Raw genomic sequence first — 23,190 nt, 5'->3', positions numbered from 1 at the left:
CATTACTTGCCTCATTTAGGTAGCCCACATGACAGTCGCATCCATATTGATGGACATTCTTATAATCATGCAACTGTTTCTATGGAGAGCAATAGTATCTGCAGGGTCAGACCACAGTCTCTCCTCTTTCCTCGATATCTCGCTACAGAATCTTCTTTTTAGCAAAATGCTTGTAATATAGAGACAGTTAATCATGAGAACTGATGCGACAGCCACAACACACCCTGGAACCACTGCAATATCAAATGCATACGTGATCGTTACTCGTAGCGGACGCATCATACAAGAGAACCATACTACTCCGCCGGCACCGGCAAGTCATTGTGGAAGTATACCTTCCGCCGCTGTCTTTCCATCGCCTCAATCGCATTCTTCCTGCGCAAGTCGCGCGCCTCCTGCTCGGTCAACAAGACAAAGTCGTAGGTCAGCAGTTTCGTGCCTACATCGACGCCATACCGGGCAGCCATGTCCGGGTCGTCGACGGTGGACAGGTCGACAATCAGCGACTCCTTCACCCCAAAGACAGGATCGGACGTTTCATACGGATCTCCACGGGGGTAGAGCGCCCTGTACCGGTCAGCAACCTCGATCTCCTTCTCCAGACACGCACCACTCACGTTATCAACAGATCGTACCCCGGCTTGTCCATCATGAAATGCACATGTCCCGGACGATTGGGATGCCGACCCAGCATCTGCAACATCTTTCCAACGGGCCCATCCATGGGAATCGGATACGGCACGGGCACAATCGCCTTGAAGAAGATATTCCCCCCGGAATCAGACCGCAGCACACCGCGTCCGTCGGGGCCCGCCCGGTTCGGATTCTGCACGTCGTAAAACCCCTTCGAGTCGCCCTCCCACACATCCACCTTCACATCCGGCACAGGATTGCCCTGGGAGTCCTTGATCGAGCACACGCACAGCAGCCGCGTCGCGTTGGGGTCGGAGTGCAGCACCGCGCCGTGGGCCATGTCTTTCGCGTCGTGGGTATGGAACGGACCCAGCACCGTGCCCTCGGTGGCGGGCGGCTGACGCGGATGGTTAATCGAGTCGACGAGCATGCTGAGACCCAACGTGTCGGACAGCAAGATCATCTCGTGGCGCAGGTCGTTGCTGATCTGTCCGATTTCCGTCAGGAACTTGATCCCGGCCTGCCATTCTTCGGTGGATAGACGGGTTTCCCGCGCAAAATCATGAAGATGCGTGACGATCTGCTCGAAGAGATAGCGGATGCGCGGATCCGAGCATTGCGAGTTGACTGTGTGGACGTTCTCGGTGATGTTCTCTGTTGTCAGGTCCTTCATGGGCGGCAGCGACGAGGGAGCTTCGCAGCGTGCCATGTTGAGATGATGATGCAGTGAGGGAGTAAAGGACCGAGTGAAGTCCACCTAGTACAGGTACTCCTTTCTGCGTAATAAAGGGCGCTGATTGCATGCTTGTCCATGACTATATCTGCCCCATGTGGGTTCAGATCGCGATCCCACATGGAGAACCGCTGGTGGGGAAGACTAGCCTGTGGCTGAAGCGTCCAGACGAAGATCAATGCGACAGAGTAGAGCTTAGCTGCTCCTCTATCGCAAAGGAAAGATGAAGTGCGTGGCAGAAAATGGTCGGTGTAACTGATATGCAGGTTGGTAAGTTGGTAAGCGGGGGTTGACATGATCCCCGCGGATGATGCATCCAACATCATCACCACCACAGTCAAACCTCTATCCTGCTAGGATATATACAAAAAGACATCAACCAGCCATTTAAGAATGGCTCCACGCCCGGTTATCGCAATCGCAGGGCTGGCATGCGAGACTTCGACCTTCACTCCTGCGCGCACCCTCGCGCGAGCATTCCACCCCCGACGGGGCAAGGAGGTCATCGACGAGTACGCCTTTCTACACCCGGGGTCACCTCTTGCAGATACAGCCGATTGGCACGGATGTCTGATCGGCCATGCGCTGCCCGGTGGCACTGTCACCCGCGAAGCATTCGAGGAGCTCGCCGGAGAGATAGTCGCGCGGCTGAAAGAGCTCAAGGCTTCAGTGCCAGCCATTCACGGCCTCTGGTTCGACATCCACGGAGCAATGTGCGTTGAAGGCCTCGACGACGTGGAAGTCGAGCTCCTCCGACGGATCAGAGCCGTCACGGGCCCTGAGACCATCGTATCGGCATCGATGGACCTCCACGGGAACGTCTCGCGGGACCTCGCCCACGAAACAGACCTACTAACATGCTACCGCACGGCGCCACATATAGACGAACTCGAAACCAAAGAGCGCGCCTGTCGCAATCTAGTCAACCTGCTCACCAAGCCCCGGACCACTGCCTTCCGACCGCTCAAAGCCTGGGTCCCCGTGCCCATCCTCCTCCCAGGCGAGCAAACATCCACTCGCATCGAACCAGCCAAAAGCCTCTACGAGCTGGTCCCTAAAGTCGAAGCCCTCCCTGGCATCATCGACGCCGCCATCTGGGTTGGATACCCTTGGGCCGACGAGCCCCGCAATCACGCCGCGATAGTCGTGACAGGATGGGATGAAGCGGCCGTCGCCACGAACGCAGAGCGCCTGGCTCGGAAGTTCTGGGATTACCATGCCGACTTCAAATTTGTCGCGCCGACGGGCTCCTTCGAGCAGTGCGTCAACACTGCATTGACCTCCCCCGTCCACCCATTCTTCATCTCCGACTCCGGCGACAACCCCACCGCAGGCGGATCAGGCGACGTCACATGGACGCTGGCACAGCTGCTGCGTCGATCAGAATTCGCACAGCCCTCCGGAGCCAGCGTCATCTACGCGAGCCTCCCAGGCCCAGCGGCCGTACTGAGCATGGTAGCAGCTGGCGTCGGGGCGACGGTTACAGTCAGGGCTGGCGCCGAGGTCGATGATATTCACGGCGGGCCGGTGACGATGACAGGGCGCGTGCACGCGATAAAACACGGTGACAAAGATGCGGTAGTCGAAGCGGTGCTCCAGGTCGGGAGTGTGTATGTGATTCTCACGCAGCTGCGCAAGCCGTATCACCACGAACGCGATTTTACCGACTTGAACTTACGCCCGCGTCAGACGGACATTGTTATCGTCAAGATCGGTTACCTGGAGCCGGAGCTGTTTGATATGGCGGCGGATTGGATCCTGGCGTTGACCCCTGGCGGCGTGGACCAGGATATCAAGAGGCTCGGTCATCGACGCATTCAGCGGCCGATGTGGCCGTTTGATACTCAGTTTCCTGAACCACCGGATTTGACGGCCCGCTTGATACCGGGGTCTGATGAGCCGCTTGCCGAGTCTGAATGACTGTTGGCAGTGTGCATTGGTCATCTGGGTGTATGGAGCTAAGGGTTTACTCGGACGAAAAGTGCAGAATGCTGTGACTCGAAGATCGAGAGTGATCAGAGCCTTCCAGGTATGATTCCAGGATCGAGGGATCGAGACCTACTGTGATCGTTCTATATGATTCATAAGCAGGGGCAGACATAAAATTGCTCGATATGGGCGATGTGGACTCTAGGATGCAGGTTTATTGAAACTCAAATGCACCGTGGAGCATAGTAGTGACTGGTACTACATTGCGGAGACTATCTTCGAACCAGACTTCTGCCCGTTCGGTAGATGATGGACGTCGCCACGTTTTGAATGCACGCGTGCTGTGTCATGGGTTATACCTGGCTTCATGTACTGTTGCTGGCATATAAAGTGGATCGAATACTCTTCCGAAAACATGCAGATTATATAAACATCTCCAGCCATGAACTCTTCGATCTCCCAGATCAGTCTCAGCCAGGCATTAGACGTGGAATTCCCCAAGGAAAATGCGTGCCTAGTACAGTTTCCACAGGACATATGTTACGGCAATGGTAAGGCCTATATGTCTCCAAGGCACTGATTGACCAGGACAGTCAGTATCGGAGGCGCATGCCCTATCGTACGCATCCCAGCAAGCCTCGATCAATTCGCAGACGGCAGTACGCTCTGCAACCGTTCACTTCTTCCGGCCAGTCTTCCCTGAACGTGGCCCCGTTGCGCTAAAATTGCACGAGCTGAGCATCTCGACTCTGAGCGTGGAACTCTCCCAAGAGGAACCGAAAATGTGCGCCTTAGCAGTTGTAACGTACACACATACAACTTCCATTCATTCATTCAATTCATTCATGGATGGGACGTTAGACTATAAACTGAACTCAATACGATTCCCAGCATAATCTCTCGCAAAGAACCGCGTCGGATACTCCGCTGTGGTCTCTCCTACGGCTCGTTAGTGACCTCAGTTGAACAAAACCAGGAAACGCACCAGAAATCTCTTCCCCAGGCTTATCCGCCTCGAGAGGAGCCGCTGCACCACCACGGACGTGATGATCCCATATGCGCTGTCGCAGCACCTGCAGAGCTTCTAGGGAACTGACCCTGAGGCACGGATGGCGCGGAGAACCCCGCTCGTTCGTCCCAAATGCGATGTGAATCTGCTGGCTACCGTCTGGGGTGATATTGAACCTATGTATATCAATTAGATATGGTCAATTTCAAGACGTATAGTTCGTACTTACCATGCCGTAGTATTCTTCTGCAGCTGGGGAACAGGACTAGCCGTAAGGCCTAGGGTCCCTGCGTAGAACTCGTGTGCATTGTCCAGCGTACCTTCCGGTACGAGGAGATTGGTATGTGCGATTCCGGTGATCATGTCTCTTCGCTTTAGACAGTGAGTTGTGGGGCCTTGGGAAGAAGAGGCTTATAGATGGGGTTATAGCGCTTTATGTTGGTGTATGGTGGGAACCTGATGAGAAGCCCTACTTCAGGCAGTTACCGATCAAGGGCTGATTGCCAAGAGAGTTCGGAATTCTTTTCCCGTGTCGGTTCTTGTATCCTGAGCTGTGACATGACTATCTTTGTTATTCGGATCGTGTGAATATAGATCAAATATAGAATGTTCTATCGAAAAGCAGTGTAGTTGAGGTTGTGATTATAAGTTGTTGTCATCTTGTCACAGGAGACTACTGGATATATATCTTCCTAACATACTATCCAGAAATGAAGTCACGGTCAATAGTACCTTCACAGAAAGAGATATGTTTTTGTCCATGGTGATCTGTGGTATATTAAGCAGAGTGAGAGATGGTCATTAGAGGAATGGTTGCAGAATCATCTGGCTCGACTACCATGCCATCCATAAGAGGTTGGATGAACACTGCACTGCGAGATTATTATCATTGCAGACGTACAGTCATTGCATAAAAGGATGGCCAGTCTCGGTATGTTTTCTGCCATGTTATGCCAGGAACATGTCCTTGCGTGGGCATTATTCACTGTATCACTGGGCAGATCATACTACTTTCTACGTGTTCCAGCGCACCCGCTCAGTCTGAATGTGGGTAACAAGCTGTTCTCCAAATGTTATTAGATCCACAGACAGCTGTCAATGAGGACGAGGACGTTGATATCTTTCTCCATTCTCCCGAGCTTATCGTGGACTGTGGATCGTGTTCGACTTTGTTGACAATTGCAGCACTGGAGAATGCAGCTCTTCAGCTGTGCTCCATATTGATGCTATACTAGAAGCGGCATCGATTGACCCTCCCGACAGAGAGATCCACTGCAGCAGCCCTTGCGTCGGTTGTTCAATATTGTGTGGATCCGCCGGCATTAGCGAAGATGAAGATCCGTGGATGTGATTTCAGGAGTCAATGAACAGGTGGAATCACATCTTTTGCACAGAATGCAACTGGAAAGACATGCATTCCTATGCAAGCACCCTAATCTACACCCATCCTATTCAATGAATTACAATCTCCATGTTTACATCCCCTCCAGCAAATGGAAGACCAAAAGACAGCCCTGATCGAGATGCATCCCGTCTGTGGATCTCTGACTCGAATAGCGTCACCCCTTCTGCCAATAATGACTTCAAATTACGTCTCTAAACCTAGTAGCGGCAAAGTGGAGGCCATTTCAATCGTGGACGAGATCCCAGATCTCACAGGAAAAGAATAATAATAGCCATGATCGCATCTCGGGGGTCTGGTTCTGTTCTGCAGCCACTCTACAGATTTCGACTTCTGGGACAATGCGTTCCGCCATTCTTTACTATTAAACTCAGTCACTCTTTTTAACTGTCAAATAGTAAGCACGAAGAAACTCTGCCCTGATATAAGTACTGATGAACAGGACAATCCACTCGTTTTCGATCAACATGCGCGTCTCTATCCTCTCCATAGTCGCACTGCTTTCCGCCTGCTCGGCAGCGACGCCCCTGCGATCTCTTCTCCCTCGCTCCTCCAGCATGTTCAATCTCGACTGGACCCGAGCCAATGCGATCAAGACCGTCAACGAGATCATGCAGCAGCTCCCCGTCGACATCAAATTCTGGGGCATGAACCAGACCGAGGGGTTTATGGGCGTGAATATTGCCGTGGACATGAACGATCTTTTAGCCATGGGGTTGGTGTCGATGAAGAGCAATGTGAACGCCAAGGTCAATGTCAATGTTACTATCACAGGGCTAGATCAGTGATCTGCTGTGCTGTGATTTGGATTGGATTAATAGGGCTACATAGCTTGGGGCGTTGCTGCATCCGGTGTATATCTTTAACACTAATAAAGAGGTCAATACATGTACAAGAATCATAAAGCGCGCCGAATGAAGGCTTGGACATATGAAACAAGTGTTTGACGGGGCTGTCCGTCCGCATCTTGTCCCTCGCACTGTGAGTTGGGAGACAGAGAGTCCAGTATCTACATACCGAGACCGAAAAGAGCAGCTATTTACAGTGAAAAGTCATCTGTTGCTTCCCGAGAATCGAGGAAGAAGCCGTCCTCTACAGGAGAAGATGCAATCGCGGCTGTGGTCAAGTCGACTCCCCGATTTGATTTCCAAGCCTCACTACAGTACTCTACCAGAGTGGTCCAATCTCAACCGCTGGAGGGTTTGCTTTGTATCGTTCCTCTTATGGAGTACGCATCAGTCAGCACTCCCCAAGATGTCATCTTGCAGAGTCTGTCAATAGCTGTGGTGAGCCGAACACCGGCCAGGGCTGCCCCGTCCCTGATGGAGCAATATCGGTAGAGGTAGATGAGCAAATGGGGCCCTTTGCAAGCTCTCCACTGGTATGCCTGCCTCTGGCCAAGTCAATCTTGCGCAGACATTTGTCACATTGGCCATCGGACGATTGGATGCATCTTTCCTCACATTCAACATTGCGCGATCGTACAGGCTTTGCGCGAGATTCCTATTCGAATGTGCAAGTCAAACAATGACATCCAACTACCAGATGACCCTGAAACTCCACCGTCTTAATTCCCAGGCCCCGTCCTCTCGGCTGCTCTTGGCTGCCACATTCGAAAAACACTAGCTTGGACGAACACCGGGTCCAACTTCCCACTGCGGTACTTGCCCCGTAGTGTCTGGAACTATCGCCAAGTCTCAATGCAACACATGCTGGATCATGGCTAAATTCCAGACGCCCACCATGGTCCAGTGGAGTCCAGATCTTTGATACTGTAGCACACACCATTATGCACAATCTAAGCCAAACGGCCAATTGCCTCTACTCCAGCGCCACCTCCAGCTCGGCTGCGCTACTAGTCTCGCTATAGGCCGGGCACCAATCACTCGACTATACCAAGAACGCTACGGCTTCGCCGAGCCTAGACCATACGGAGCAGAACACCGCTCTCCGGCAATCAGCCGGAGTGCCTGACGGTGGCTGCCCTCTCCGCACTCCTGGAGAGCCGAGGCTAAATTCAATGGCTTTGTATTGGCGAACCTAAGTGGCCGTGACAGCGGAGGGCGCTGAATTAGCCGATCCTGGGGAAAGGCTTCAGTGCGAGTGCAGGATTGATTAGCCTATGGATTGCTCATATGACCGGAGGTGCCGTGACGAAAAGCATTGGGCTGGGCTTGGGATGTAAGGAGCTGTACAGGCAATTGGGTAGCGACAACCTCGTACAGCACGCACGCCGGGTAAATGGAATTGTCTGCAGGTAACCTGGGTCTGCAAGTGTACGAATATACCGACATGACGGAATCATCCGGCTCTGATTGTCGTCTCCAGCCTGGCAGGACCTGGTCGAGTACCCCGGACCCGACAGCAAATAGGACCGTCGTGATATTCATGAAGAATCCTACAGAGAAATGATCAACCGATCAGCCTAAACTAACCGTAGTCTAATGGCAAAAGACTTCTGCAGATGCTCGCAACTCCCGATGATCCGTCTATATCACGGCTGTTAAGGGCTGTCTGTGCGGGGAGAGGACTATAAAAGCGTGCAGCTTCACCAACAACAGAACGGCAACAATTGCTCATCAACCTTTCCATCCTCAAGTCTACCAGCACAATGGTCTCCTTCCTTCGTCTTGCCGTTGCCTGCTTCGCTGCTGTCGGAGCTCTGGCAGCCCCTGTCGAGTCTCTTGAAGAGCGCTCCGACGAGCTGTTCAACAGCACCCTCCACGAGTTCGCCGAACGGTCCACCCCCAGCTCTACCGGCTGGAGCAATGGATACTACTACTCCTTCTGGACCGACGGCGGCGGCTCCGTGACCTACACCAACGGCGCCGCCGGCCAGTACAGCGTGCAGTGGTCCAACGTCGGCAACTTTGTCGGCGGAAAGGGCTGGAACCCGGGTTCTGCCAGGTATACCACCCCCCAAATCATATACAAATGAGTCTTACTGACCGCGGGCACAGAACCATCAACTACGGCGGCAGCTTCAACCCCAGCGGCAACGGGTACCTGGCTGTGTACGGATGGACCACCAACCCGCTCGTCGAGTACTACGTGGTGGAGTCCTACGGCACCTACAACCCCGGCAGCGGTGGCACCTACAAAGGCACCGTCAACAGCGACGGCGGCACCTACAACATCTACACTGCCACGCGCTACAATGCGCCTTCGATCATCGGCACCGCGACCTTCACGCAGTACTGGTCGGTGCGGACGTCGAAGCGGACCGGCGGTACCGTGACGATGGCGAATCACTTCAATGCGTGGGCCAGCCATGGAATGAACCTGGGAACCCACAACTACCAGATTGTTGCCACTGAGGGATACCAGAGCAGTGGATCTTCGTCCATTACTGTGTACTGAGTGTTGAACGGTTGTTGCATGTTGTGGCTGCAGTAGTGTGTTGTCTGAATGAGAAATAGCAGTTTCTTGATCCTTTCATTCTGTATGAGTAGTTGTAGTGCGTGCAGCGTAATGACGCTCCATCAAAGTCGTTGATGATGCCGGCTCACCCGTAAGCAAAGTCAACAATGTCACCATCTCGATCTGATGATAATCGGTATACTGTGATTCGCAGCTGTACAGATCGGAGTGGAGGGAGAATAGTGATCTTGTTCTGGGTCCACCGCGCTGGTGGATAAACTCTACATACAACCGTCATCGTCATCGACTTGGGACAGCACGATGGAGCGACTACATCCATCTATATGTGTATAATAGATTATAATAGTTGAATTCCATAACAACATATCACGTAGAGCTCTAAATATTGTTCGATTTGACTACACAATGGCGCCTTACTATACACTGGCCGAGGGTAGACTCATTCCTAGCCGCCCTCTCCAGAAGCTGACAATCAAACCTAGGCTGCCCTGTCCCCAATGATAAATCAAGCGTTCAACTACGAGATAACTCTGGTGGAGGTCTCGTCCTGCTGCAAGACACCCAGCTTCTCGAGAGTCTGGCGCATTTCGCACGCGAGAGAATCCCGGAACGGTACGAGCACTGCAATCATATAACTCTCTACAGGGAAAAGCTGACAATATTTTAGCGTGGTCCATGCAAAGGCTGCTGGGTGGGTTCCAGCATTCATCTCGTGAAGACTTGACTTACGAATGCAGTGCATTTGGGACCTTCGAGGTCACCCATGACTGCACCGACCTCACCTCTGCCAGCTTCCTGAACCAAGTCGGTAAGAAAACAGAATGCGTCATGCGCATTTCTACTGTCGGAGGAGAAACTGGCTCGGCCGACACCGCGCGCGATGTTCATGGATTCGCGATGAAGCTCTACACCGACCAGGGCAACCAGGACTTTGTGTTCAACAACACGGTCAGTTTATTTGGTTGTTGGGCGGATTGCGATGCTGATGGTCTATAGCCTGTCTTCTTTATCAGGGATCCGCAGAAATTCCCATCTTTGAATCATTCTCACAAGAGACATCCTGCGACTAATCTGCCTGATGCGACCATGGTAGGTGTCGCACAACCACTTTCTAAGATCTCACTAACATCTCTAGTTCTGGGAGTAAGTTGTTGTCTGCACGGCTGTACGATGATACTAAACAGATAGCTTCCATACGGGAGCACAGGAGAGTATCCACCAGTTGATGGTCCTCTTCAGTGATCGAGGAACTCCTGCGTCTCTGCGCCACATGAACGGCTACAGTGGACACACCTACAAGCTGACCAAGGAGGTGTGTAGATCATCACCAGCCCTTTTCAAGAATAGAATCCCTAATAATGCAGGATGGCTCCTTCAAATACGTCAAATTCCACGTCAAGACCACCATCGGCGTCAAGAACCTCACCCGAGAAGAGGCCACCAAGCTGGCGGGCGAAAACCCCGACCACCTGGTGCAAGACATGTACGAGGCCATTGAGCGCGGCGATCACCCGGTGTGGAACGTGTTCGTCCAGGTCATGGATCCCAAACAGGCCGAGAACTACAAATGGAACATCTTCGACATGACCAAGGTGTGGCCGCACACGGACTTTCCTCTGCGACAGATCGGACGGCTCACGCTGAACCGCAATGTAAGTCGCACCAGCATATGCGAGTATGAGATACTGACACCGTCGATAGCCCAAGAACTATTTCGTGGACATCGAGCAAGCAAGTTTCTCCCCGTCAACCATGGTTCCAGGAATAGCTCCCTCGGCGGATCTCAGTAAGTGCCACAACTCCTCCGAGCTACGATAATCCTGACAATCCCAGTGCTGCAAGCGAGAATGTTCTCCTACCCCGACGCCCAGCGCTACCGTCTCGGGGTCAACTACCAGCAGCTGCCGGTGAACTCCGCACGCGCGCCGGTGCACTGCCCGTTCGAGAGAAGCGGCGCCATGAACTTCGGCTCCAACTACGGCGACGAGCCCAACTACGTCGGATCGAGCCTGCAGCCCAATACCTTTGCGAAGGCGAGCAACGGGGCGGGGCCGGTGTCCAGCACCATCACCGAGCACGAGGAGTGGATCGGCAAGGTGTGCAGCTATGCCAGCGGCGTCGAGGACAAGGACTACGAGCAGGCGGCTGGTCTGTGGAAGGTGCTGGGCCGCGAGGAGGGCCATCAGGATCGGTTTGTGGGTAATGTGGCCTCCAACGTCCGTCAGATCAAACATGCGCAATTGCGGAAGAGGGTCTACGGTAGGTGCTTTCTCGTATGCCGTGAGATCGGATAGCTGACATGGCTAGAAATGTTCTCTTGCGTAGACCGTGATCTTGGAAAGAGGATCGAGAAGGAGACGGAGGCGACTCTGGCTTGAGCCGTGGCTATACGGGGTTCGGAGTTGGGTGGAGAGCCTGAACAGATATAAATCTGTGGTATTTAATATCTGTCTGACCTCGTATGATGATCATGTCTCGGTTATTGCCGGTAGCAACTAGAAAAGCCACATATCCTCTGTCCTCTGTCCTCTCCACGAACCTCTACATCACGCATCCATAAACACAGCATGTCCACCCAGTCGAGTCTCCCTCCAGGTTATGTCCTCCACCAGGGCTATCCCTCCGTCCCAGCCTATCTACATCTCCGCTCTGCCTCCGGACTAAGCCCGCGGAGCACTCCGCAAGCCACCGCCGCCCTCAAAGGAAGCTGGTACGGCTGCTACATCACCTTCAACGCGGACAAGAAGCCAGACGACCACGATGGCACAGACGCCGTCGCCATGGGCCGCATCATCGGCGATGGCGGCTGGTACTTCCACATCGCCGATATGGCCGTGCTTCCGGGTCATCAGCGCAAGGGCTTGGGCGATGCGGTGCTGAAGCATCTGATCGAGAAGATCCGGTCTGTCGCGTCGGTTGGACCAGACCCGGGATATACCGGAGACTCGTCTGCGACGTTTACGCCGTATGTGAGTTTGCTGGCGGATGAGCCGGGGCGCAAGTTGTACGCGCGGAACGGGTTTGTCTATACCGAACCGCACTCGTTAGGTATGATGTTGCCGTGGGAGAGGGTTTCTATGTGGGATAAAGCAGAGTAACATATGGTCTCGTTTGGTGGCTGTTATGTTGTTGTGGAGGTGAATGCGACCGTGGAGGAAGTGGTGAGCTGGTGTCGATGATATAGAGTGCATTCATATGAGAGCAACGGAACGTCCGACTCTCCAAAGCATTCACGATATGTTTATGTGCATGATCTCTAGCAATTATCTAGCAAATACATACATCAAGCCTTCTTTTTACCAGTTATCCCATTCACTGGCCCCTGCAATGAAATCATGTGATCCACTAGAATCCTGCGCAATCGATAAGCATTAATGCCCGCTGTTTACCACTGTGCCACTGCAGTTCTTATGCATGGCCTATCCACTATGGCTTCCCTCGCGACGCTACCAGAAGAGCTCATCGGCATGATTGTGGAATACGTGAGTTGCATTAAATGCCCATGGATTGTCTCGTCTGACCGGAGTCGCAGCTCTTCCAAATTGACATTGACTACCTCTCCCTGGCTTCAAAAGCGTATTACCGGAGATTCCGGCGGTATTTACGTCGAGAAGTAGTCATCCAAATCAATGAGATAGGCCGCGTCAAACTGCCTGTTAACCTATTGGCATCACCCTCCTACTATGGAGGCGAAGACTGCGAAGCTCATCAATGGAGCTTGACTCAATGCTTGGAGTTCAACGCGCCCATCCGTGAGCATGAAGGGACAGTGTGTGTTGACACTTCAGGAATACCCTATAAGGGCAGAAAAGAGCACCATCGAAAGCTGATACAGCAACTATCTGAAGATGTCGATAGCATATTGTCTCATCTTCCTGAGGGTAGACTGCGCACTTTCAGGTAGTCCTCCATCACGCATTCAACACTTTGCTCTGATTGCTGACAGCTGGAGATGGCATATGGGCTGTTGTGTGCCAGAGTCGATTCTGGGGCCCTCTGGCTATATCCTGACAAAACAACCGTCGATCAGCACGCTGTCCTTGATGACGAGTCAACAATGCCGACATGCTGCTTCCCTCAAAGGGATGACCGGTCTCCGTCGGCTGAAGGCTTTCTCGTGGCAAGCCGTCAGGTCCAAGCGGGACCTAGAGATCTTTCGCTCGGTTGTGCAAAACAACGCTGACACCCTGGTCAGTCTGGAGGTCAGGGTCCTGGAGGACGTGCAGGACAGCGTCGACGATGATGACTCCATCCTGGAACAGCTTGGGCTTCTCTTACCAGTCCCTCCTGCTGACCAGAAATGCGTTCGTCTCGGCCTACATCACCTGTCCCTACGTAGAGCCCGCCTCGACGACTGTTTCGCGGGACGGGATTTTGCATTCAGACTCGAAAGCCTCCTGTCCCTGGATCTGGTGAACTGCCACGGGACTTTTGGATTCTTTGAGGCTCTCTCAGATTCAGTGCTGCGTCTCAATCTCCACGTTCTAAATGTAACGATCACGGACGCAGAATGGGGTGTGCATATGTTTCCGTCTTCGCCATTGGGAAAAGTGATTGCATCTTTCTCCGGCCTCGAGGAAGTGGTGATTTTGACCAATTCCAACCGTGGCTACGACCATCGAGATGAGAATAATCCAAAGGTCATGAGACGCCTTGAGCAGACGCTCCCGGTCGCCTCGCACGCGGACACATTGAAACGGCTCGTCTATCAAAACCACTGCATCGGGGATAACGGTGGGTTATATGTTGCAGGGTGTGACTACAGAGTCCGATCGACTTTTCCAGTTCGCAACTTGCTCGAAAGCCTGCCTCGACTGGAATGTCTGGGAATCTGGATACTCCCGACGGCTTTCGTATGTTCCACCGCCAACGCTTTCGCTCTTCACGCCGTTTGGAAGAGACCAGACTGACTGGTGACAGAAAAGGGACATCCCATCTGCGGAGGCCTTCCACTCCCTCAAGCTGCTACATTTTCGAATGGATGGAAAGCCTTCGCAAGTCGATGTCGTCCAGCAGCTGGTGAACTCAGGGTATCCTCCAGGATTGATCCCAGCGTCAATCCGTAGGGGCTGCCAATACAAGAGGGAGCGAAGTATGAAGGTCAGAGATGATACGTTCGTTTTGCTCCAGCTGGTGGAATTTGCGACGTGGGCCTTTGGCCCAGCTGGATTCCCCAACCTTCAGCTTATTGCCTACGGGAATTTCTCGAGTGAGTCATGTAAATGGTCTAGGGTCCTTCTGTGTCGTGATCCTTCCGGCGGACAGAGATCGGGTTTCCTTCCACGGTGGCTGCAGACCTGGCCTGGGAGAATCTTAGGATACGGTGGAGCGTACGGAAGTGACCAGCAGGAGCATCCAAACCCTTTGCCCTTCAAACTTATAGATCCGGATAGTGTATATCCAGTGGTGGAGATTGAGGGAGCTTGGGATTTCCTGCGTGAATCTCGAGTTGGACATCCTGTTCGAGCGGTGCCTGCTGCATCGGACTCATCGGAGTTTTGAGGTCTAAAGAAGATAGTGAGAATCATCAATGAACCTGAGATTAGAAAAGAAACGCAACCCACACAGTCTTCGGAGTTAAGCTCGGCCTCGGAGTTCAAGCCTTGCAGGCAGCACCCAATATTGCGAATGCCACCAACCCCCCTTCGTCTTCTCGATCAGCAAAGCCCACAACATCAACAACGCAAACCATGCAGTCCCCGCGGATCGGTCTGATCGTATGCAGTCAACGCAGCCCCCGGGCCGGCCTGCAAATCGGACAATTCGTCCTGCGCACAATTACAGACGCCTTTCCAGCAGCAGACGTATCCTTGATCGACCTCGCAGAATGGAACCTGCCTCTCTACAATGAACCAGACATACCCTCGCAGATAACATCAGCGGATCAGTACACACACGCCCACACCAAGGCCTGGTCGAAGGAAATCTCCTCCCACGACGCCTTCATCTTCGTGACCCCCCAGTACAACTGGGGATATCCCGCCAGTATCAAAAACGCCATCGACTATCTCTACCATGAATGGAAAGGGAAGCCGGCGCTGATCGTCAGTTATGGCGGTCACGGGGGTGGCAAAGCTGCGGCGCAACTCCACCAGGTCCTCCGGGGAGTGCGGATGAGCCCAATGGACAGAAGGATCTCGCTGACTTTCCCCGACAAGCCAACGGTGATCCGAGCGGCGACGGGAGAGGATCTAGAACTGGCGAAGGATGGTGGTCTGTGGGCGGAGGAGTGCGAGGGGATCAGAGAAGCGTTTGGCGAGTTGGTGCAGCTGGCGGCTGTTTCGGGGTCCACTGCAGTGTAGGATGGCCGATGATCTACGACTGGTATGTACTTGGTGTCTCCAACAGAAAAATGAACGCAAATAGATTGTATTCCACTATCCGTGAATGAGAGAACACATCCGGACCGATCCCGACTGAGTCAGTCCGCTGACTCGGTCCGGCACCACCGCTCCAATGGAAGCCTCTGCACACCCTCGTACTACAGTCCCATAAAGGCGTTATGGAGCAGATCTACAGCCAAAAGAATAGTCTATTTAAGTGAGTTTGTGGAGACCCTAACCCCGCGTCCAGGTATCGGACCGGACGGGAAGCTCCAACCCTCCTGGACATCTGCAGCCCCATCACGACCTCCCTGCTACCTATCTACACAGCAAAGACACCCACAATGGACAGAACGAAGCCGTCTCCGAAGACGCCGGACGAGTCTCGGCTGGTGGTTGCCGGGCGTAATCTGCGCAGACGGTCAAAACGCTCGTCCCGCGCCTGTGAACGCTGCCACCGCCGGAAGGTCCGCTGTGATGGGGCGATCAGTGGGTTTCCGTGCACGAATTGTCGTCTGGATCAGTATCCTTGTACACTGCAGCCAACGCTTCGCCAGACGTCGAGGGTGAAGCAATTGTTCAAGGCTCCTATCAGGAATGCACAGCGCGGGACGTTGCCACAGGCTAAATACAGGAGCAACATCGGTACGTTCGCTACTCATGATAGAAAGTCGTGACTGACTTGCTGCTGTGCAGGTACAATCACCAAAGGCTCCTTACTGTTCGACTATCCCTGTCTCGACGCATCAGGCTTGAAACGATTGACGCATGAAAAGATAGTCTTACTGGAAACACACGGCTGTCTGCGCGTGCCCAGCAGACATGCGCTCGACGCTCTCGTCAAACACTATTTCCTCTATGTACATCCTTGTCTACCGTTGCTCGACGAAGCGGCCTTCTGGCGGGAGTATCGATGTACCAAAGCCGGTGGAAGCGGGATATCCATCGTGCTGTTTAGGGCCATGTTATTTGCTGCATCTCCAGTATGTACCACGCTTTGCAGATAAAACACCAGCTGATCGCGATAGTTCGTCCCGGTGGAAGTTGCCCAACAGTGCGGCCATGAGACATTACTCCTCGCACGGGATGACCTATATCGGAGGGCCAAGGTAATGCCCTCAACACAATCCAATGGCTTAAACTAATGATTCCAGCTCCTCTACGAAAGCGGCGCAGAAACTGACCCCCTCACCATCGCTCAAACCACTCTCCTACTCTCCTACTACACCACCGACTCCGAAACATCAACCAACTCGACGTGGCTGAAAATCGCCATCGACTCCGCCAAAGAAGGAAACGCCCACCTATATTACAGCGTCCCGTCACCCGGTGGCAAGAACAGCACCGATCTCAAACGCGTATGGTGGTGTTGCCTAATCCGCGATCGTCTGATATCTCTGGGCATGCGACGGCCGATACAAATCACCCCCGATGAATATGAGCCACCGCAACAAGGACTGACGTTTGACGACCTTCAGGATGAAGCATTCCACTCCGAGGTGTATGGCCTAGATACCAAGGCCGCACTGAGTCAAGTGCTCGCTAGCCTGTGTCATTTTGTCGTGACGGTGACCGATATGGCAATGATTGTGTATCCTTCCGCCAGGTCTCGCCAGTCCGACCGAGAAGGCCCTCGGGTGAAATTAGAAAAGCTGGAGCGGGCGAAGTCAGCGCTTTTACAATGGGAGCTCAATTGGCTGGAACATATGGAGGGGAAGGACTTTTATCTGCATTCTTCTCTTGCCCTGTGCTGCAATCTGCTCTCCATATATTACCAGTAAGTCGGTGCGAGGATAGAGAACTTCGTGGACTAACGCGGCCAGGTCTGCTCGCATGGCCGTCTCCAACCATATGTGTCGATTGATAACCATGGTGAAGTCGCTGGAATATGAGGACTTGAAACGAATCGAGGCGTGTCGGTCAGACCTAGTGACGGCTATCGGATCAACGGCACAAAAAGTCAAGGAACTCATCATCCACGGAGTTGCCGACAAACTCCCAATAAGCGCGTACGTTTACTACACTAAACTAGAACCTAGAACTTCCAACTGACCATCCCAGCGTGGCATACACAATGCTACCACAAATCCTCCTGAGTATCGAGTCGGAGCTTTCAAAGACGCCAGAAGACAAGCAAAAGCGCGAAGTCATGCTTGTCCTCTTCGTGGAGATCAACCGCATCTTCAGCTCGAGATACTACACCAGACGGATTCTAGACATTACCTGGAGAGCCCTCCAGCTGTGCCAAAAGGCCAGCATGTCCGACGAAGAGGCCAACAGGACAGGTCTAGCGCTCCGCCCAGACTGCTCTCCCCTCCTCTTCGAGCTCCGTCTTACACATTATGTGCGACTTCTTCGATATATTGACGAAGTCATGTCAACCCTGGACCACCCCGTGGAGAAAGTGTCCATGCTGTGTCCTGTTGATCTGGCTCTGTCAGACCACGTTGACAAACTAGGGCCAGCCATCCCTACGTGGATGGAGTCAATGGAGGAGACGTATCTCGGCCGGGAGGCCCTGCACACTTGGTCATCGTCCTTGTTTCTCTTGTGGAACCCAGCGGACGACGCCTCGAACGCTTCCGCGGATAGCAATGAATCGAATGAAGACGCGGATGCGTTCCAGCAGATACTGGAATGCCTACCGTTACTTGGGGAGTAGTTGAGTACAAATTAGTTGCAGTTGTTTTTCGGACAATGTTATGCAGAACGCCAGTATGGATATATGTAAGGTAGGTTAGTAGTAGCTTTGCTTCGCATTCTATGCATGCTGCAGGTAAGTACACTTGTATGCGCCCAACACCTACCCCGCCCTTGATCACACCTCCCATCATCACCCCGTCAGCTGTTCTTTATTGACGAAGCTTTGTTCGCATTAGAATACTACCGATCAAGTGTTAGACAAGAGATGTCACACGTTCAAGTTCTCTCATATCCACTGATATCCACTGACGAGGCTCGGGATTTTGTCTGGCGACTCCCACCCTATACTGAGTCGGAAATCACAACTTTAGCGACAGTATGCCATCTCCAGCGTCAACAGCGCACTCCTCTACCGGCAGGGATGGAAGAGGATATTTATGAGGCCGGCAGCTCAGACGATGAAGAGGACGAAAACAGCGGCAACTTGGCTACTGACATCGTAGGCCGAATGGGAATAGGCACCGGGAAGTCAATCAGGATGAGATTTCTGGATCGCCTAGCTGAATTGATTTGCCGCAAGAAAGAAGCCCATTATGTCACTTGCACCTCTTTAATGGAGAGCGAAGAGGAGGCCACGATCTTCGCGGCGCCCGCAACGCCTCCTGGGTCAACACGGACATTGACTTGCTTGAGAAGGTGGCTCATATGCTAGAGGGTGTTGCTTCACGAGGTAGGGCTGATAGATTCCGGACAAAGTCGCATTGGCTGAAGCATTCCCAGGTTCGTTAAGTGAGGATTCTCTTGCCCTTTGGGAAGACTTCAGCATGTACTATAGGCCACGCCTGAGGCATCATGCGAAGGCTCTCCTGCGTTTGTTAGGGAAAGGCGAGAACATGAAGGAATTGACTACTTGTCTCAAAGCGTTCTTGGATGGAGGCATATCCCCTTCAGCGCTCGTGAAGATGATCGACGACCTCGGCTATCGCACTGACTTTTACGCCCAACAAAAGAACATCTTCTCACCCATTCAAGTGCACCGACAAGGTCGAGAGATGGAATACATCTGTCGCCCCAGACATTCTTTTGCCACATTTTGGGAAGCAGCCCGCGAAATTGCCGGGCTAAAGCGCGTGAAGATAGTGCTCCTCCCTGGTTTCGAATCCAGGAAGGTTGCGGCGGAGTTCTCGCAGTTGAAACACCATAGTGTGAAGCATCCAGAAAGACTTGATGCAGAGTTGAGGAAGCCTAAATGGGTCCACGCTGAGATGCGGATGATTCTGCATTTATTCAGCACAGATGCCGTTGCTCGAATCTTTCCTTATCTTGGGATAAGTAAAAAGACTTGCCTCTTGTGCGGCCACGTCTTGAGCCAATTTGCAGTACAGGCGCGGAATAATCATGGCAAGATATATGGTCAATGGACGCTACCTCGCGCCATTGCTATACCTGCTGCAATTCATGGTAAGTTGGACACCGCAATACAAAAGCTACGCGATGTCTTGCACCATGAATGCAACGCCGAGGATAATGAACGCCTGGCTCCCATCAAGGAGAGCACGATCTCGACTCCGGTTGCGGAGCGACAGGTTATATGGTCACCTTTCAATCGCAGTAACCCAGAACCCCGTCTACATTCTAGAGAGATGGAGTGGCTATCACAAGGACATATAAGAAATATCGCTGGCAGGTATGAGTCACTCGCGATGTGCCAAAGCGTCAAGCGCTAATTCCCAAGCTAGGAAGAATCCGACAGAATATAAAGGCTCAGAAGCGCTACCTTCAGACGTGACAGATGACGAAAGGTATTCTGATACGGGGGTTTTCGAACCAGGGCCAGAAGAAGATAACCGTCCCTCATGCCGCAAATGTGGGGTGCGGAATGACAGCTTGATCTCCTGCCAGAAATGTAACTCGGCATTGTATTGTGATAAGGCCTGTCTGGAGAAAGATTGGATTCGACACAAGCCCCTCTGCCGCCTAGGTCGACCGTTAGACGTGGTCGACGACTTCATCCAAGCATGTCATGAGAAGACTGTACCAACGGATAACGATGTAGCAATGGCTTTCGGATTCTGTTTTTTCATTTCTGGGGCTGATCGACAGCGACTCTTCAGATTGTATTGCGACCTAATCAATCAGTGGGGCGTGAGCGAGGAAGAACTAAGGCAGGCATGGAAGTCCGACAAACTCAGGGAATTGATCCAGTTCCGGGGATCACAAGTGCCCTGTTCCATAATCAGGCATGAAGTACGATGGCTTGTGCAACATGATCGTTTTGGCTCTGGAGTTGTGACGAACTTCGGTACAGTATTGGAGACATCAAGACATATACTCAATCCGCTGGATCGCACGGTCCCGTGGCAGACACTGAAGCCCCGCGAGAAACACGAAGCCTATGTTTTCTGGTGCCAGATCAGAAACGGACTCATGCCAGATGTGGACGAAGACAACTGGATCTTTCTTGGCTTCTGTACAGCCTCCGATGCTTCTGAGACTCAGGGGCTCGCACAGCTCTACAGGCTGCTCGTCCAGAGAGCAAATTTCGAAGATTTCTGGCAGGCAAGGGCGAGCTCTAAAATGGTCGAGCTGTTCCAGAAGCACGGTCTGGGTGATGAAATACGGACAGTACGAAACTTCAAATTGTTGATGAGCGCCATCTCCACCTGGCATCAGAGTGTGTGGGAGTTGAAGCGGTCCACCCTTCTGTCGCAGCCATCTCCCCATCGCGCCGTTTCTGTTGACTACGGGTTCTGGAACTGCCAGACGCCAGTGGAGCGGTTGAGCCTTCTTGATGCATATACCCAGTTCTTCAAAAGCGGAGGTGATGAAATGGCTCTCCATCAGGCCTGTATCGAAAATCGACTGGCAGGCTTCATGCGATCGGAGCTGGGGTTGCTTTCATTTGATGCTGCCCTGTTGAAAAATCCATACCCCCTCGATAGATATGACCATATGGGTATGATCGTCGAAACCGGGATTTCCTGCCCAGAGTCAGCACTTGAAAAGGTTAAGGAACTGCAACAGGCCCAGGGGTTGGCGGGAGTTATCCTAATGCACCCTGATGAGGTCGATACGGCAATAGGTGCTGCATTCGAAGCCCGTGCGGTATACTTAAGACAGGGCGTAACAATCCGAACAACCAGAATAGGGGGAGAGACTATCGAATCGATATCTGGGAACTAAATGGTGGTAGTTCAGTGCGCGTGTGGTTAATGAAGACGGTTTATCTTAATAGAACGGACTAGAAAATGAAGCACATATGTTCTGGATAAAGATATGTATAAATCATTCACAACCAACCACGCCATCCAACGGACTTGATATGTACCACTGCTGAATCAACTACATTACTCACGCCTGGGCGCTTCCGACCCTGTCTCCTCATCAGATGCGGAACTCCCCTGCATCTTCGTCCGCTGAAGCGAGGACTTTGCGTATCCCTTCCCATCGGCTCTCAAGAAGAATACCAGAAAGAGGTCCACCACTGCCAGAACCACGGACACCCAGAAAGCCCCTGAGTACCCCTTCTCAAGGCGTAACTGTCCTACACCCGCCGTTGTGCGACGGATATCGGTAGCGTATGCAGCCGTCGATATAGTAAGCGCAACATTGGAAAAGATCTTGTTGACGGCGCTGAGGATGCCTCCTGCCAGCGACTGTCGCTCCTGCGGCAGCGAAGACATAACATAGCTCTGCGGCATTCCAGTTAGAACGGGATACAAAGCCTGCAAGAGGAAAGGACATACATTCGCCACGTTGAACTGCATCTCCGAGCCGACCACCACGAGCATAAGCGAGGGGAATATAAAAGCCCAATAATACTCGCTGACGGGCTGTATCAGCGCAAGCAGCAAGAAGCTTATTATGTACGCGATTGCGCCGACGCCAGTGATGAGCATGTGGCTGACGCGGTGCATGAAGAAGCTGATGACGATGTTCACGAGGATGCCGTTCACGTTCTGCGGGAGGAGGTACAGGGCGAGGTAGAGTGGGCTCTGGTGTTTTACTCGCTGGAGGTAGAGGCATAGCCAGAATGTTGCTGCTGTGAAGCCTGCGTTTCCTATTGATATGCTGATGATGTGCTTTGTCTGTTAGCAAGTTCCTGGAATAAATTGTTGGGGGCAACGTACGATGGCAAAGTCCAGGTCCCGCCAGACGTGCAACGGCATCAACGGGTGCTTGTAAGCGGCCTGCCACAGGACGAAGCAGATGATAGTCGCAAGGCCCAGTATCAGAGGGATGAGGACGTATGGTTCTCCCCAGCCTTTCGGGGCGGTACCGCCCAGTCTGTAGTATGTTAGACACTGCACCTATACTCGGGATGCGTACTTACGTCAATGAGCTGGAGACCATGGACACTCCCCCAGTGATGAGGAGAGCCCCTACAAGATCAAACCGCGAGAGCAGATCCCATAGAGACCCCTTCCTCGGCACCGAATGCGACGGCACCGTCCACACCACCAGGATAGTGAATATGGCGTTCAACACGCCAAACGCCCAGAAGCACGCCCGCCAGCCCGACAGCTGCATCACTACGCCGGAGATGAACGACCCACTGACATAACCAAGAGGGTTCCCGGCACTGAAGCACGCGAACGCCCGGTTCCTTCGTTTCGATGGCTGCTGGTACACCGAACCCAGCTGGCCGATTGCGGGCGTCACGGCGGCCGCTGAGAAGAGACCGAAGAATCCGTTCAGCACGATGAGGATTATACCGTTTGGCGTGAAGCCTGCCACTGTCACGACGAGCGTCGAGCAGGTCATCGCCGCGACGAACATCCGTTTTCGCCCGACGGTATCGGCGAGGTTTCCGAAAGGGAGGACGAAGGCGCCGCTGGTTAACCTAGTTTCAATGAGATGAGTGCATTTGCATGAGGTGTATCGCTGGAGGGTTGTGACTTACAGCGGTGCCGCAGTAATCCACGTTAGCTCATCGCCCATGTTTAGGTCTCGTCCGATTGAATCGGTCATGACCGTCGCCATCCCCGAGAAGATTGTGGACTGCGCAAAGGCGAACGTCACCGTCAGGACGAATAGGCATTCGGTTACTGTGCTCGCGAAGCAGTCAGGTCGCGGAACGTCTGTCTTCTCGATGTCTCGAGCCATGATGCAGACAGACTGATCTCAGCGAAGAGAG

General features: G+C 52.9%; 10 protein-coding genes across 10 annotated transcripts; 7 read left to right on the top strand and 3 right to left on the bottom strand.

Moving 5' to 3' along the window:
• Positions 1–296: 296 nt before the first annotated feature.
• Positions 297–1,342, bottom strand: ATEG_07465 (intradiol ring-cleavage dioxygenase; the record flags this gene model as incomplete). Its single annotated transcript, XM_001216086.1, has 2 exons — positions 297–567; positions 618–1,342. 2 exons carry the CDS (start codon positions 1,340–1,342, stop codon positions 297–299), a joined length of 996 nt encoding a protein of 331 aa, XP_001216086.1.
• Positions 1,343–1,759: 417 nt separating this feature from the next.
• ATEG_07464 (M81 family metallopeptidase) lies at positions 1,760–3,286 on the top strand (the record flags this gene model as incomplete). The annotated part of the gene is made up of 1 exon (XM_001216085.1): positions 1,760–3,286. The coding sequence occupies one exon, from the start codon at positions 1,760–1,762 to the stop codon at positions 3,284–3,286; it is 1,527 nt and encodes a 508-aa protein (XP_001216085.1).
• Positions 3,287–4,157: 871 nt separating this feature from the next.
• Positions 4,158–4,667, bottom strand: ATEG_07463 (putative glyoxalase family protein; the record flags this gene model as incomplete). The annotated part of the gene is made up of 3 exons (XM_001216084.1): positions 4,158–4,222; positions 4,281–4,480; positions 4,534–4,667. 3 exons carry the CDS (start codon positions 4,665–4,667, stop codon positions 4,158–4,160), a joined length of 399 nt encoding a protein of 132 aa, XP_001216084.1.
• A 1,506-nt stretch (positions 4,668–6,173) lies between these two features.
• ATEG_07462 (uncharacterized protein) lies at positions 6,174–6,494 on the top strand (the record flags this gene model as incomplete). Its single annotated transcript, XM_001216083.1, has 1 exon — positions 6,174–6,494. One exon carries the CDS (start codon positions 6,174–6,176, stop codon positions 6,492–6,494), a length of 321 nt encoding a protein of 106 aa, XP_001216083.1.
• A 1,823-nt stretch (positions 6,495–8,317) lies between these two features.
• Positions 8,318–9,066, top strand: ATEG_07461 (glycoside hydrolase family 11 protein; the record flags this gene model as incomplete). The annotated part of the gene is made up of 2 exons (XM_001216082.1): positions 8,318–8,613; positions 8,667–9,066. The coding sequence occupies 2 exons, from the start codon at positions 8,318–8,320 to the stop codon at positions 9,064–9,066; spliced, it is 696 nt and encodes a 231-aa protein (XP_001216082.1).
• Positions 9,067–9,584: 518 nt separating this feature from the next.
• Positions 9,585–11,465, top strand: ATEG_07460 (peroxisomal catalase; the record flags this gene model as incomplete). The annotated part of the gene is made up of 7 exons (XM_001216081.1): positions 9,585–9,699; positions 9,755–10,035; positions 10,084–10,230; positions 10,452–10,739; positions 10,789–10,873; positions 10,921–11,346; positions 11,395–11,465. 7 exons carry the CDS (start codon positions 9,585–9,587, stop codon positions 11,463–11,465), a joined length of 1,413 nt encoding a protein of 470 aa, XP_001216081.1.
• A 1,050-nt stretch (positions 11,466–12,515) lies between these two features.
• ATEG_07459 (uncharacterized protein) lies at positions 12,516–14,589 on the top strand (the record flags this gene model as incomplete). The annotated part of the gene is made up of 4 exons (XM_001216080.1): positions 12,516–12,569; positions 12,620–12,858; positions 12,923–13,940; positions 14,008–14,589. The coding sequence occupies 4 exons, from the start codon at positions 12,516–12,518 to the stop codon at positions 14,587–14,589; spliced, it is 1,893 nt and encodes a 630-aa protein (XP_001216080.1).
• Positions 14,590–15,754: 1,165 nt separating this feature from the next.
• On the top strand, positions 15,755–18,072 carry ATEG_07458 (Zn(II)2Cys6 transcription factor; the record flags this gene model as incomplete). The annotated part of the gene is made up of 5 exons (XM_001216079.1): positions 15,755–16,055; positions 16,107–16,393; positions 16,565–17,187; positions 17,234–17,419; positions 17,472–18,072. 5 exons carry the CDS (start codon positions 15,755–15,757, stop codon positions 18,070–18,072), a joined length of 1,998 nt encoding a protein of 665 aa, XP_001216079.1.
• An 805-nt stretch (positions 18,073–18,877) lies between these two features.
• ATEG_07457 (uncharacterized protein) lies at positions 18,878–20,845 on the top strand (the record flags this gene model as incomplete). Its single annotated transcript, XM_001216078.1, has 3 exons — positions 18,878–19,740; positions 19,793–20,727; positions 20,817–20,845. 3 exons carry the CDS (start codon positions 18,878–18,880, stop codon positions 20,843–20,845), a joined length of 1,827 nt encoding a protein of 608 aa, XP_001216078.1.
• A 449-nt stretch (positions 20,846–21,294) lies between these two features.
• ATEG_07456 (uncharacterized protein) lies at positions 21,295–23,159 on the bottom strand (the record flags this gene model as incomplete). The annotated part of the gene is made up of 6 exons (XM_001216077.1): positions 21,295–21,317; positions 21,409–21,745; positions 21,800–22,135; positions 22,184–22,340; positions 22,387–22,896; positions 22,957–23,159. 6 exons carry the CDS (start codon positions 23,157–23,159, stop codon positions 21,295–21,297), a joined length of 1,566 nt encoding a protein of 521 aa, XP_001216077.1.
• Positions 23,160–23,190: the final 31 nt, after the last annotated feature.

This window comes from Aspergillus terreus, genomic scaffold, assembly GCF_000149615.1.
Source record: "Aspergillus terreus NIH2624 scaffold_11 genomic scaffold, whole genome shotgun sequence".
Classification (NCBI taxonomy): domain Eukaryota; kingdom Fungi; phylum Ascomycota; class Eurotiomycetes; order Eurotiales; family Aspergillaceae; genus Aspergillus; species Aspergillus terreus.
Note: the sequence above shows the minus strand (reverse complement) of the source record. Positions and strands in the feature narration are given on the sequence as shown.